Here is a 12,000-nt window from a genome sequence, read left to right as displayed (position 1 = left end):
GAAATCTTAATGGAAAACAATTTGGTAAGTTGCCACCCTCTTTTCCGTGGTGCCTTTAGGAGACTTGTTCCAAACAGACCCTCCCCTTCTGACAAGAGGGTGATGAGAGCAGAGATGAGAGGTGCCATCAGGGGAGGGGCTGACCTTAAGTTACACAGTTACATTTTCTTAATTGTCAAAATATTATTGTGGACATTTAAATATAATTTATTCAAATGTTTCTGCCCCTTAGACCTCTTTTAAACAAACACACTAACAAATTTCTTTGTATTTTTTAACAATACCAAATGTGGTAATGATGAACAGAGAGTTGATTCCCTTCAGGCTTAAAAGTTTAGATTATAATTGAGAAAAAGTGGTTCAATAATTAAATGATCAAAAGATGATTTTTTTTTTTTTTTTTTTTTTTTTTGCTTTGTAAGGCCGCACCCATGGCATATAGAAGTTCCCAGGCTAGGGGTCGAATCAGAGCTGCAGCTGCCCACCTACAACACAGCCACAGCAACGCTGGACCCTTACCCCACCGAGAAAGGCCAAGGATTGAATCTGCGTCCTCAGGGGTAGTAGATGGGTTCATCACTGCTGAGCCATAATGGGAACTCCCTGATTTTTTTTCTTAAAGACATATTCCTTAAAAATGAGGATGATTATTTATTTATACCAAGTATTGTATAAATACTATTTTGTATCTACCTAGTAGTTAGTAAAAACCATTTATTAAAAATGCTGATTCAAAAAGGAACCATTAAAAGTGAAAAGACAAGCCCAGACACTGGGAGAAAAATATTTGCAAAACACATGTTGGATAAAGGATTTTTATGGAGACTATATAACTATGTCTTACAATTAAATAATAAAAAGACATACAACCCAATTTAAAAAACAGGCAAAAGATGTGAATACCTAGTTCACCAAAGAACATATAAGAGTGGAAATTATGTCTATGAAAAGACAGTTAACATCATTAGTCATTAGGGAGATACAAATTAAAATCACAGTGAGCTACCTACTGGAATAGCCAACATAAATAAGATTGACAATACCACATCTTTGAAGGCATATAGAAAACTGGAACTTCATATATTGTTGGTGGGAATGCAAAATGTTAAACATATTCTAATCATACAAATCAGCAATTAAAATCATAGGACTCTGTCCAAGAGAAATGCAAACATATATCTACCCTAAGATATATGCAAATACTCATAATAGCCTAAAACCAGAAGAAAGCCAAATGTCCATGAATAGGTAAATAAACAAAATAGTGTTAAATTTCTACAATGGAATTCTATGCAACATTATTTATATACGAAGAAATTAACTACTGATATATACATAGCACGGATGAAGCTCTGCAACATCATGCTAAGTGAGAAAGTTGAGTACAAAAAGCCTACATACGGTAGGATTCCATTTATATAAAAATTCCAGAAAGTAAAACTATAGAGACAGAATTGGTGGTTGGGTGGGACTAGAACTGGGAGCAAGTATGTTCAAGGCAACTTTTTGGAGGGATGTAAGCCGATTGTGGCGATGGCCATTCAACTGTATAAATTTACTAAAACACACGAATTCAGCACTTTTAAAAAGGTGGATTTTATGGTATGTAAATGATTCCTCAATAAATGCATTTTAAAAGGGTAGAAAATCACTGAAAGCGAAAACAAAAAACAACAAAAAGTACAGAATAACTGTACCTTGTATTGACTTCTATGAGCCTCTGAGAGGGGGAGAAAAAAATCACATAACCATAGACAACTGTCACATTTAAAAGTCTGATATCTCCTTCAATATCTTTCAGAGCTAAGGTTTGTCAGGCTCTCATTTTAATTATGGTGACTTGAAAGTCTTGAAAAAAATGTGTGAGGTAAACTAAAATGCAATACGTACCTTAGGACTGTGATAGAATAAATGTTAGGTGCTATTTCATGGTTGCCAGAGAATATTCTAGAAATTTCACATACATAATTACAATTTTACACCCGTAATTTACAAGTTACAAATGAGGAAACCAAGGCTCAGAAAGGTGAAATTCCCTAAAGTCCCATAACCAGAAAAGAGAGCTATCCAAGATTTACATCCAGTAAAACTGGTCCAAATTCAAAGTCTATGTTCCCACTCTCCCTGCAATGTTTCCAGTATATATAAAATGTGAAATTTCAGTAAGGAAGGGATTGTGATTAAGATCCAGAATACAGAATTAAAATATAACTGTTGGAGTTCCCGTCGTGGCGCAGTGGTTAACGAATCCGACTAGGAACCATGAGGTCGCGGGTTCGGTCCCTGCCCTTGCTCAGTGGGTTAATGATCCGGCGTTGCCGTAAGCTGTGGTGTAGGTTGCAGACGCAGCTCGGATCCCGCATTGCTGTGGCTCTGGCGTAGGCCGGTGGCTACAGCTCCGATTCAACCCCTAGCCTGGGAACCTCCATATGCCGCGGAAGCGGCCCAAGAGATAGCAACAACAACAACAACAACAACAAAAAAAGACAAAAAAAAATATAACTGTTGCACACTATCATGTACGGAATGGATGCTTAGAGGGGACCTGCTGCATAGCACAGGGAACTCTACCCAATATTCTTTGATAACCTATATGGGAAAAGAATTGGAAAAAGAATGTCTGTATATGTGTATAACTGAATCACTTTGTTGTACAGCAGAAATTATCACAACATTGTACACCAACTACACTTCAAATAAAACTTTAAGAATATGGAAAAAAAAAAAAAACCCATTGGTAGGAAAGGTAAGAAATGCCACCAAGAAAACGAAAATGCAAGAACTGTCCTTAAAACACAATGCAATTTAGATTTCACAATTATTATGAAGTATGATAAAGACACTACTTTTAAAAATTAAGAATAAAGCTCCTGATTTCAGGCATTTATGAATGTGAAAGGCAAAAAAGTCATATTACTTTTTCTTTTTCTCTTTTTGTCTTTTTGCCATTTCTTGGGCTGCTCCCGTGGCATATGGAGGTTCCCAGGCTAGGGGTCGAATCGGAGCTGTAGCCACCCGCCTACACCAGAGCCACAGCAACTTGGGATCTGAGCTGCGTCTGCAACCTACACCACAGCTCACGGCAATGCTGGATCCTTAACCCACTGAGCAAGGCCGCAATCTCATGGTTCCTAGTCGGATTTGTTAACCACTGAGCCACGACAGGAACTCCAATCATATTACTTTTTCATAAAATAATCTAGAACCCATATAACAGAGGACCTTAGAGAGTCCACCAGAGAAGATTCAGAAGGTTTGTTTGTAAGCACAATGATTACTGCACTTTTAAATTTCTAAATTCTCATATTCTAAGTATTACACGAGATTTCACCAAAAAGATAGATGCTGGATACAAAATCTTGCTCCTATTAGTGAAACATGCAATGGCCTTCCAACCTGGAATACAGAAGTATGTTCTCCTGGTATAAGAAACTCATGTTTGAAAAAGCACAGAATTCTAGTTTCACTTAGAACTTTCACTTGTGATTTTTGAATCATCAGGTTCATATAAAAGTAACATCAATTCTGCACCAAAGAGTAAAAGACACCATTATACTTTTCAAATCAATAAACATACTATAAAGCATACATGGAGATCCACGAATTATTCTGTCACTTAGTCATCCCTACCAAATACAGTTTTGTCTGGAAGAGTAGGGCTTAGTGATTATACCAACACATGAAAGATGCTCTGAGAAAACACAAATGACAGAGTAGATGGTTACTGTCTTACCAATCTGTTTATGCGAACAAATTCTTCCGAGGTTCTGGCCCAAGGAGGAAGTTCAACATCAGACACTACTGTCCCGTCATCCATCACTCCAAGATTATAATCATTGAAGTTGACAAACATCTCAGGGAGGTAATAAAATTCAGGAATCAACTCCTATATGAAAATAAAAGACAATGCCATATTATAAAATGTAGAATGCTGACTAGGTATTCATAAAAGGGCTAATCATTTCCTGTTGTGCTGAAGAACAAAATAGACATATGAAGACTTTTTTCTTTTGATAACTCTATCACAAAATTCTTTTAAAGATGACAGATACCATCCAACCAAATTTAAATAACATTTTATTGCTTGGTTATATGCTTTCCATTAGGACAAGTCTCATAACCTCAAAACTCTTAAATACCAACAACTGAGTACTATTTGAGGCTTGACAAGATTTAAACAGAGATGAACATGCTGTAATAATAATAACAACTTAAGTAGATTTTTTTGAGGTATATGGAATTTTTGCCAGAAAAAAAAATCCAATATCTTCATAAGCATTAAAATGCTTTGGTCCCATCATCAACCAAGAAGGTATTCATTATATTTAGCCATGGCAAAACAATATATTTCACTCACATTTCAAACATCCAAGTTTAGTTTTAAGGTACTAGCTCTGATACAAGATCAAAATCTACAATTAGTCTAGAAAATGACCTGCATGAGAAACTGAGAAAATTAAATATGACTTTACTAAGGGCATTTAAAACACACTTTAACAGCATACTTAATAAGCAGAGAAATGCAGCCAGTTAGGTTTTTGTGTGCAATAAACCCCATGTACAACTATTTCAGAGGTCCTATAGCTCAGACTTGAAATCCAGTCTTGACATGGGTCAGTGACTCAGTGGTCTTTCAGATTCCCCCCTCAGGGCCAGCTACGGCAGGCCAGGCTTTCCAAATGGTTGAGTAAAATAGGGAGGTCATCAGATTTTGGACAAGGTCAGTATGAACTCGCTAGAGCAAAGAAAAAAGTTCAGCAGGAATTAAGCTATTATCACCTCCATCATCCATGTGAAATGTTGCTTGACTTTGAATCTTACATCCTTTGTTTACAATCACAATAATTAACTAAGCTGGATAGAAATGAGCTTGCCCTCCAAATGCCTGACAACCAACTCAGCATTGACTTAAAAAGCATTTAAACACTTTTTTAAGAGGAAGAATCCTGTTAAAAGTTGAATCACAAATGGAATGACACAGTGATCACAAAAAGCTTTTTAAGATCCTCACCTCCAAAAATGATACATAGAGGTCTAATGGACAGATGAGGGCAAGACGCACATGTGTCATTTTATGCAACAAGAAGCTATATTCAATTTGGGTGAGCTAACATTTATGCATGATATGAGTCAAGTACTAAAATAAACTCTCAATAAACCTTATCGCATTTAATCGTCACAACAAATTTACAAGGCAAGGTATCATTTCCATTTAAAAAATTAACTAATACTATTTGCCCAAGATTACACCGCTGACTTATGATAAATTTGGAACTTAGATCAAGATTTGTCTAACTCTAAAGCCTGTGTCCTTAATGATCAAATAAGCATGGGTTTTACTTACACAGTATACACAGTGCTAAATACTTAAAATATGTTTTTAACATATATTCTAAGCAATTTTTTTAAGTAGACAAAAACTTTTCATTCTTTCATGATAAGAAAACTGGTTTTCCTGAAAAAATATAATATACACATATTTATACACATATATACACTACACGTATAGAATATTTATCATTTAACCAAGTTAAAAAGGAAGAATTCAAAAAATATGCTCTAATGATTTCCCCATAAATGATGATGTCACTTTATAACAATTTGCTGAAGTATGCATTCAATAAATTCCCACTTAGAGAAAATTTCCCCAAATGACTTATTTTCACTCCACATGACTTATGCTAATAAAGAGGAATGTTAACACTGCCAAGTCATTTTCCCCAAGAGTAACTGAGGACCACTCCTTCTTTGTGTTTTCAAAATCAAAAGCAGCATTTTGGTTTAATTAAACACCTATTCTTTAAATTCCTTAAACTTCAATAATGCCTGCCCACCCCCATCTGCACTCCAGTGTTCTCACAATTAGAAGAGGTTATCTTTCTTTTGCCTGTTCTACTCATTATGCTCCTAGGAATAATTCTCCTGGAAGTCAAAACAATTATAATGGCTGAATTTTAGATGCCAGGTTTCTCCCAAGTTTTCAATTTGGAGATCAGTTATCTGCATTTATAAATTGGAGATAAATAACTCATAACAAAAATACACACAAAAATATACTCTTTAGTGAGACCACACTTAGAAAGCAGAAATGGAACAAGTGACTTTTCATAACAATCTTTATAAAAATAGAGCCTTCAATCCTTATGGGGCACCAAAGTTTTTATCATTTTGTATGTTTTTCTCTTATCTTCTACATCTGTCACTTTGTTCAGCTCAATAAATTGACAAAAATAGATTTGGTCAAAACAGAAATGCTCTTCACTGGTTCTTTTAGAAGTTCTAAATTCGATTAACGGAAATACCTTTTGTTCCTGGCCCACTCTATTTAAACATATAAATTCATTAGTAATTTATTTTCTTACTGTAATATTGACAGCTTACCTTAAATGGAACAAAATGTTATACAAAACAAACAAGACATTTTTAATAAAAGATATGAAGAAAGCAACTTTAAGTTTCACTGGACCATGTTAAACTTTCAGTTCTATAATTTCTTTCTTTTTTTTTTTTTTTTTTTTTGATTTTTAGGGCTGCACCTGTGGCATATGGAAGTTCTCAGGCTAGGGGTTGAATTGAAGCTGCAGCCATGGGCCTATACCACAGCCACAGCAATGCGGGATCTGAGCCGTGTCTGCATCAGTTACATAATTTCTATCATTGTGGGAGGGAGGTAATAACCCGTCAATTTCCAAAATTACCATAGATTCTATTTGCAATTTCCTACCAAAGATAGATATCTTGTAAATTTTATATAAGGGATGTTATAAAAATATTAAAAAATTAAAATTTTAAGTTTGATTAATTAGATGTTCAGTTTAATATTTCACTTGAAATTTATTGATAGGAATTTTGTGCTTTGTATCTTTATTTTTTTCTCTCAGCCTCCCATGCCACACACCCCTCCAATTTCAAGAGAGTTGTCAGGCATTCCCAGAACATTTGCAGGGTCCAGAACAGCAGCCTGCTGAAGACATCCTCTTTTTCCGTCTCTTGGGAAAGTCTAAGCAAACAGGAGATTATTGTAAAATGTCCAAGAGAAGCAGTGTCAAAGGTTAGTAATTCTAAAGAGAAAGAAACCAAAGGAGAGAGAGGGATTTTTTCCCAAGATTAGGAAACCAAGTTTCTTAAAATCTGTAGTCAGCTCTCTTTCAGCTTGAGGGCAAGGAGAGGGGGTTAAGAAGTTAAGACTGGAACCCAGGGGATGGCAGGTGGTAACTGGGTCATTACTTGCCTGTATAGAGCCTCTGTATGAATTAGAAAAAGGCAGTCTTTTCTGGGCTAATTCAGCCCCAAGAGAACTTGGTTTGGTGAGTGTAGTACAGCTGGGATTTCAGCTTGTCTTCTTTCCGCCAGTCAAGCATCCTTAGGTAGAGAATACTCTACCCATCTAGACACATGGCTCTATAATGGGGCACTTAGGGAAGCTAGTCCCTTGGCACCAGGGCTTTTGGCATCCACAAATATGTCTTTTTTTGGGGGGCTGCACCCACGACATGTGGAGGTTCCCAGGCTATGGTTCCAATTGGAGCTGTAGCCATGGGCCTACGCCAGAGCCACAGCAACGTGGGATCCAAGCTGCGTCTACAACCTACACCACAGCTCATGGCAATGCTGGATCCTTAACCCACTGAGTGAGGCCAGGGATCAAACCTGAAACTTCATGGTTCCTAGTTGGATTCGTTAACCACTGAGCTACGACAGGAACTCTAGCAAATATATCTTAACTCAGTCCCAGATAATCAGCAGAGCTTCCAGCTTCCAAAAGACCATGTGTCTTGGACAGTGAGGATATTACTAGTAAACAAGACGAACTGAAGATGTGAGAGCAAATTTTCAAGGTACCACATAAGCCTGGATCTCATTCAAGATCTGGGAAAGGGAGGCCCTGCCCTGTCCATATAAGGACTGCAAATTACACACCATGATCACTGTACAACTATGAATGTAATAAATTCACTGAGTAATAAAAAAAATAATTAAGCAATAGAAAAAAAAAACTGAGGGAAGAAGAAAAATAAAGGACTGCAAATGAAATATCTGCTAGCTTAATATGAAGACTCAAATTCAAATTAGAACATTTCTTATACACTTGAGGTGATGCTTATTAATTTATATATACAGTTGACACCTGAACAACACTGGGTTGGGGCGCCTACCCTCTACCCAGTCAAAAATCTGAGTGTAATTTATAGTTGTGCTCCATATCTGTAGTTCCTTTTTATCTTGCAAGAGCAGTTCCAAATCCATGGATTCAACCAATCTTGGATAGGGTAGTACTGCAGTATTTACTATTGAAAAAAAAATCCACACATAAGAACAAATCCATGTTGTTCAAGAGTCATCTGTATTTCAATGATAAAAAGTTACCATTATATTCACTTGACAATTATTTCTAGGAAACAGAATGGTAGGAAGTCAGTATGGGCAGAAGTAACAATGCTGCATCTTTATTAAAGGAACAAACCTTTTTAAAAGTTCCCCTTATTTAACTGATAATTTGAAATAAGCCTTAAGTAGATATGAAGGGTGATACCACATGTCATAATCCCCGAAAAAAATTTGTTTTGTTTTTACTCTTTGCAAAGAACTATGTTAGGATCTGTGATATGGAGACATGAGTATCACTCCCTCTCTAGGGAACATAGCCCTAAATTGCTAAATGGTGAAAGGATACATTTACCAGGAGGTGATTGGTTGGAGGAACACCAAGAGCACTCTAGAAATTCAAAAAAGAAAAATGATGTCTAAAAGCTAAGGTTGTTAAGAATTCCTGTTCTGGCTCAGCAGGTTAAGAACCCGACTAGTATCCACGAGGATGTGGGTTTGATCCCTGGCCTTACTTAGTGGGTTAAAGATCTGGCATTGCTGTGAGCTGCAGCATAGGCTGCAGGTTCGGCTCAGATCCCGAGTTGCTGTGGCTGTAGACCTACAGCTGCAGCTCCAAATCAACCCCTAGCCCAGGAACTTCCATATGTCTCAGGTATGGTACTAAAAAAAAAAAAAAAAAAAAAAGTTAAAGTGATCATAGAATGCTTTAAGGAGAAGAACACAACAAACCAGACCTCCCTAATGTACTCATCAAATTATATGCTCCATCTAAATTGACAGCTCCAAGAGATTGAGGACTTTATGTATCTTGTTCACCACTACACCTCCAAAGCTTAGACACAGAGAGTGACACATGTTACATATTCATTCAGTAAAAATCTGTTGAAATAATGACTAAAGAATGGCACTTAAAATCAAAAGTAAACAGCAAAGGGGAAAGATGAGAACAATCCTGACAAGGGAAATATTTTAAAAGGTATAGAGATTGAAATGTGCATATATCATTTGTTTCCAGTGATCAGTGAAGACCTATTTAGTTGGTTGAGAGATGAATACATACACAGAAGAGGAGATAATTTAAAAGAGAACAAATGTTTCCAAGAAATTAACACTGAAGAGAAAAATTATGAAGACTCTAATCTAGTATAAAGTATCATCAAATAAGTACAATTAACTAACAGAGTGGGTATATATACATATTAAACATACTATGACTTCTTTATAAGAAAACCTGCATAAGTAGATCAGTTGATAGGAGTTGAATAGTCTCTTACTATAAAATAAACATGCTAAATTCAACTGAGGGACACCAACATGTAACCAAAGAAATAGAGAGGTATGTATACTGCCTGAATTTTACCATGAATGACAGTAACATTCAAGTTATAAAGAAGTCTGCCTTAATCCTAAAAGCATCTTTCTAAGAACCATGCCTTGATAGGATACCAAATGTTACAGTTCAAAATTATCTCCTTTGACAGGTGAAATTTAGTGACAGAGTCAGAGATTATGTCTTTCTAATACTTCTAATGTACATTTACAAAGTGAAGTATGTTTTATATTCATCAGAACAGAACATTCAGCTCTGGATAAAAAACACATGTTCAGCAATTCTTTAAAACATCAGTGGAAAATGATAAGTAAACAACACTGACAGAAGACAGAGATATTTACAATTCACATTTTCTTCTGACTTGCTCACAGTAATTTTAATCTCTATCACTTAATTAGGCAGATGGGTCTTAGAGGCAGGTAACATGATCAAAATGTAGTGTATCATCTCCTAAAATAAAAATCTGAAAGGTTCAACCAGAGGTTATACCACAGTGCAGGATAAGCCCATTGCTTTGATCACAAATCCCAAGGCTTTCATGGCATAATGACAAGGATTGGTTGTGACCACACATATGCTTTAGTTTTCTTTCTTAAGGTATGATCCCCACTGATATGAATGGCCTTTGCAGCAAGGCTGTATGATTCGCCTTCTAATAGTCACCAATTCTATCCGTTGAACCATCACTTCAATAAGACCTGGGCAACCAAGATAAATAATAGTCTATTAATCCAAAGAAACAAGATAATCAAAATGGAAATAAAATAAAGATGCTACTTCAGAACTAATGCTAAATTTTTATTTTATTCTTACTAAAATATGAGATCCTAACAAGTAAAATATAAGCATGATAGCAAAGTAATGAATTCAATGCATGTTGCTTTGGGGACATGGATGGTAAAAAGAGATGTGAAAGCAAAACGTCAGCTATTTACATTGGAAAAATTATGTATTTTATGAAGAAAAAATCCAAAATGAATTTTTCTAATAGGAGTTGACAAACAACAAATACTAAAAAAAGTACATTTCCTGATACATATTAATTTTTAGGTATTTATTTTGTGAGCTCACAAATGAGGAAAACTTTAAAAAAGTTATTAGAGTTGAATTGAACCTATAAATCATTTTAAATGGACTGCATATCTGAAAATTTTCATATTGATATTTAAATGTAGTTCTTCCTCATCAAGGAGATAAAAATGCTATTTTTTTTCCCCTTAGGAAAGGAAACATTCATAGCAATTTTTAAATTGGAGAAGGAAAAATAATCTATAATCCTTCCTGAAAGATCCAATAAATATTATGTGATCTTAGATATTAAACTTTCACTTCAAATTCAAAATAAAGAGAAATCATGGATTACAAACGAATAAATAATCTGCCTCAATCTAACACAGTGGAGAGAATAACTCGGTTTGAGTCCTGTCTATTCAACTGACTGGTCACATGTTTGTAATTTAATTTTTCTGACCCTTATTCACCTCAATTACCATTTCTAAAACATAGGGTTTTGTGAGGCTAATACAGAATACAGAATTCTACATGAACACAAGATATAATAATAATATATAATTATTATTTGCGGTGAAGCTAATACAAATAATACAGAATTCTACATCCACGTAAGATATAATTATTATTACCATCACTACTAATGTGGCCCCTGATAAAAATCCCAAATTAAAGCCTCAAACTGCCTGATTCTTAAAGCCAACAGGTCATTCACTGATTATGGCCATTCATAAGAGCATTTAACATAATCCTAAGGGCATTTAACAAAATATATTTGTAAAAGTAAATATGACCACAAAAATATGTGAGACTTAATAACTCTCACTAAATAGCTCTCACATTTAAAACAAATTTATTTATTTTTTATTAGCATCGAGAGTGCAGCTTAACATGTTTCATTTATGATGAATACTGCCAATGTCTGATAGTTCTCTCTAGCTTTCAACATATTTTTTTTTTGCTTTAATATTTTGACTGGAGTTCCTGTACTGGTGCAGTGGAAACGAATCCAACTAGGAATCATGAGGTTGCAGATTTGATCCCTGGCCTTGCTCAGTGGGTTAAGGATCCTGTATTGCTGTGAGCTTTGGTGTAGGTCACAGACACGGCTTGGATCTGGCGTTGCTGTGGCTGTGGTGTAGGGCAGGGGCTATAGCTCCGATTAGACCCGTAGCCTGGGAACCTCCATATGCTGTGGGTGTGGCCCTCAAAAGACAAAAAGTAATAATAATAATTTGGACTGGACCTCTTCAGAGTCTTTTGCTGTTCCACACTCCCATCTTAAAGGAAACTGTAATTTGGGAAGATATAATGGACATGAATAATGC

The 12,000-nt window shown here is 35.6% G+C and overlaps 1 protein-coding gene across 4 annotated transcripts in view; it reads right to left on the bottom strand.

Moving 5' to 3' along the window:
* The window catches only part of LRBA (LPS responsive beige-like anchor protein), a 712,651-nt gene that overhangs the window by 154,062 nt on the left and 546,589 nt on the right, over window positions 1–12,000 (bottom strand). For all 4 annotated transcript variants that reach the window (XM_021100637.2, XM_021100639.2, XM_021100636.2 and 1 more), the window contains exon 47: window positions 3,734–3,886. In XM_021100637.2, coding sequence (XP_020956296.1) covers window positions 3,734–3,886 — 153 coding nt within the window. The remainder of the gene's footprint in view (window positions 1–3,733; window positions 3,887–12,000) is intronic.

Source organism: Sus scrofa, chromosome 8 (genome assembly GCF_054392235.1).
Source record: "Sus scrofa isolate SSC_HxYL_T2T_F1_AM1 chromosome 8, Sscrofa_HxYL_maternal_Yorkshire_Landrace_v2.0, whole genome shotgun sequence".
Lineage (NCBI taxonomy): Eukaryota > Metazoa > Chordata > Mammalia > Artiodactyla > Suidae > Sus > Sus scrofa.
The sequence above is the reverse complement of the archived record's forward strand: the minus strand, read 5'-3'. Positions and strand labels throughout refer to the sequence as shown.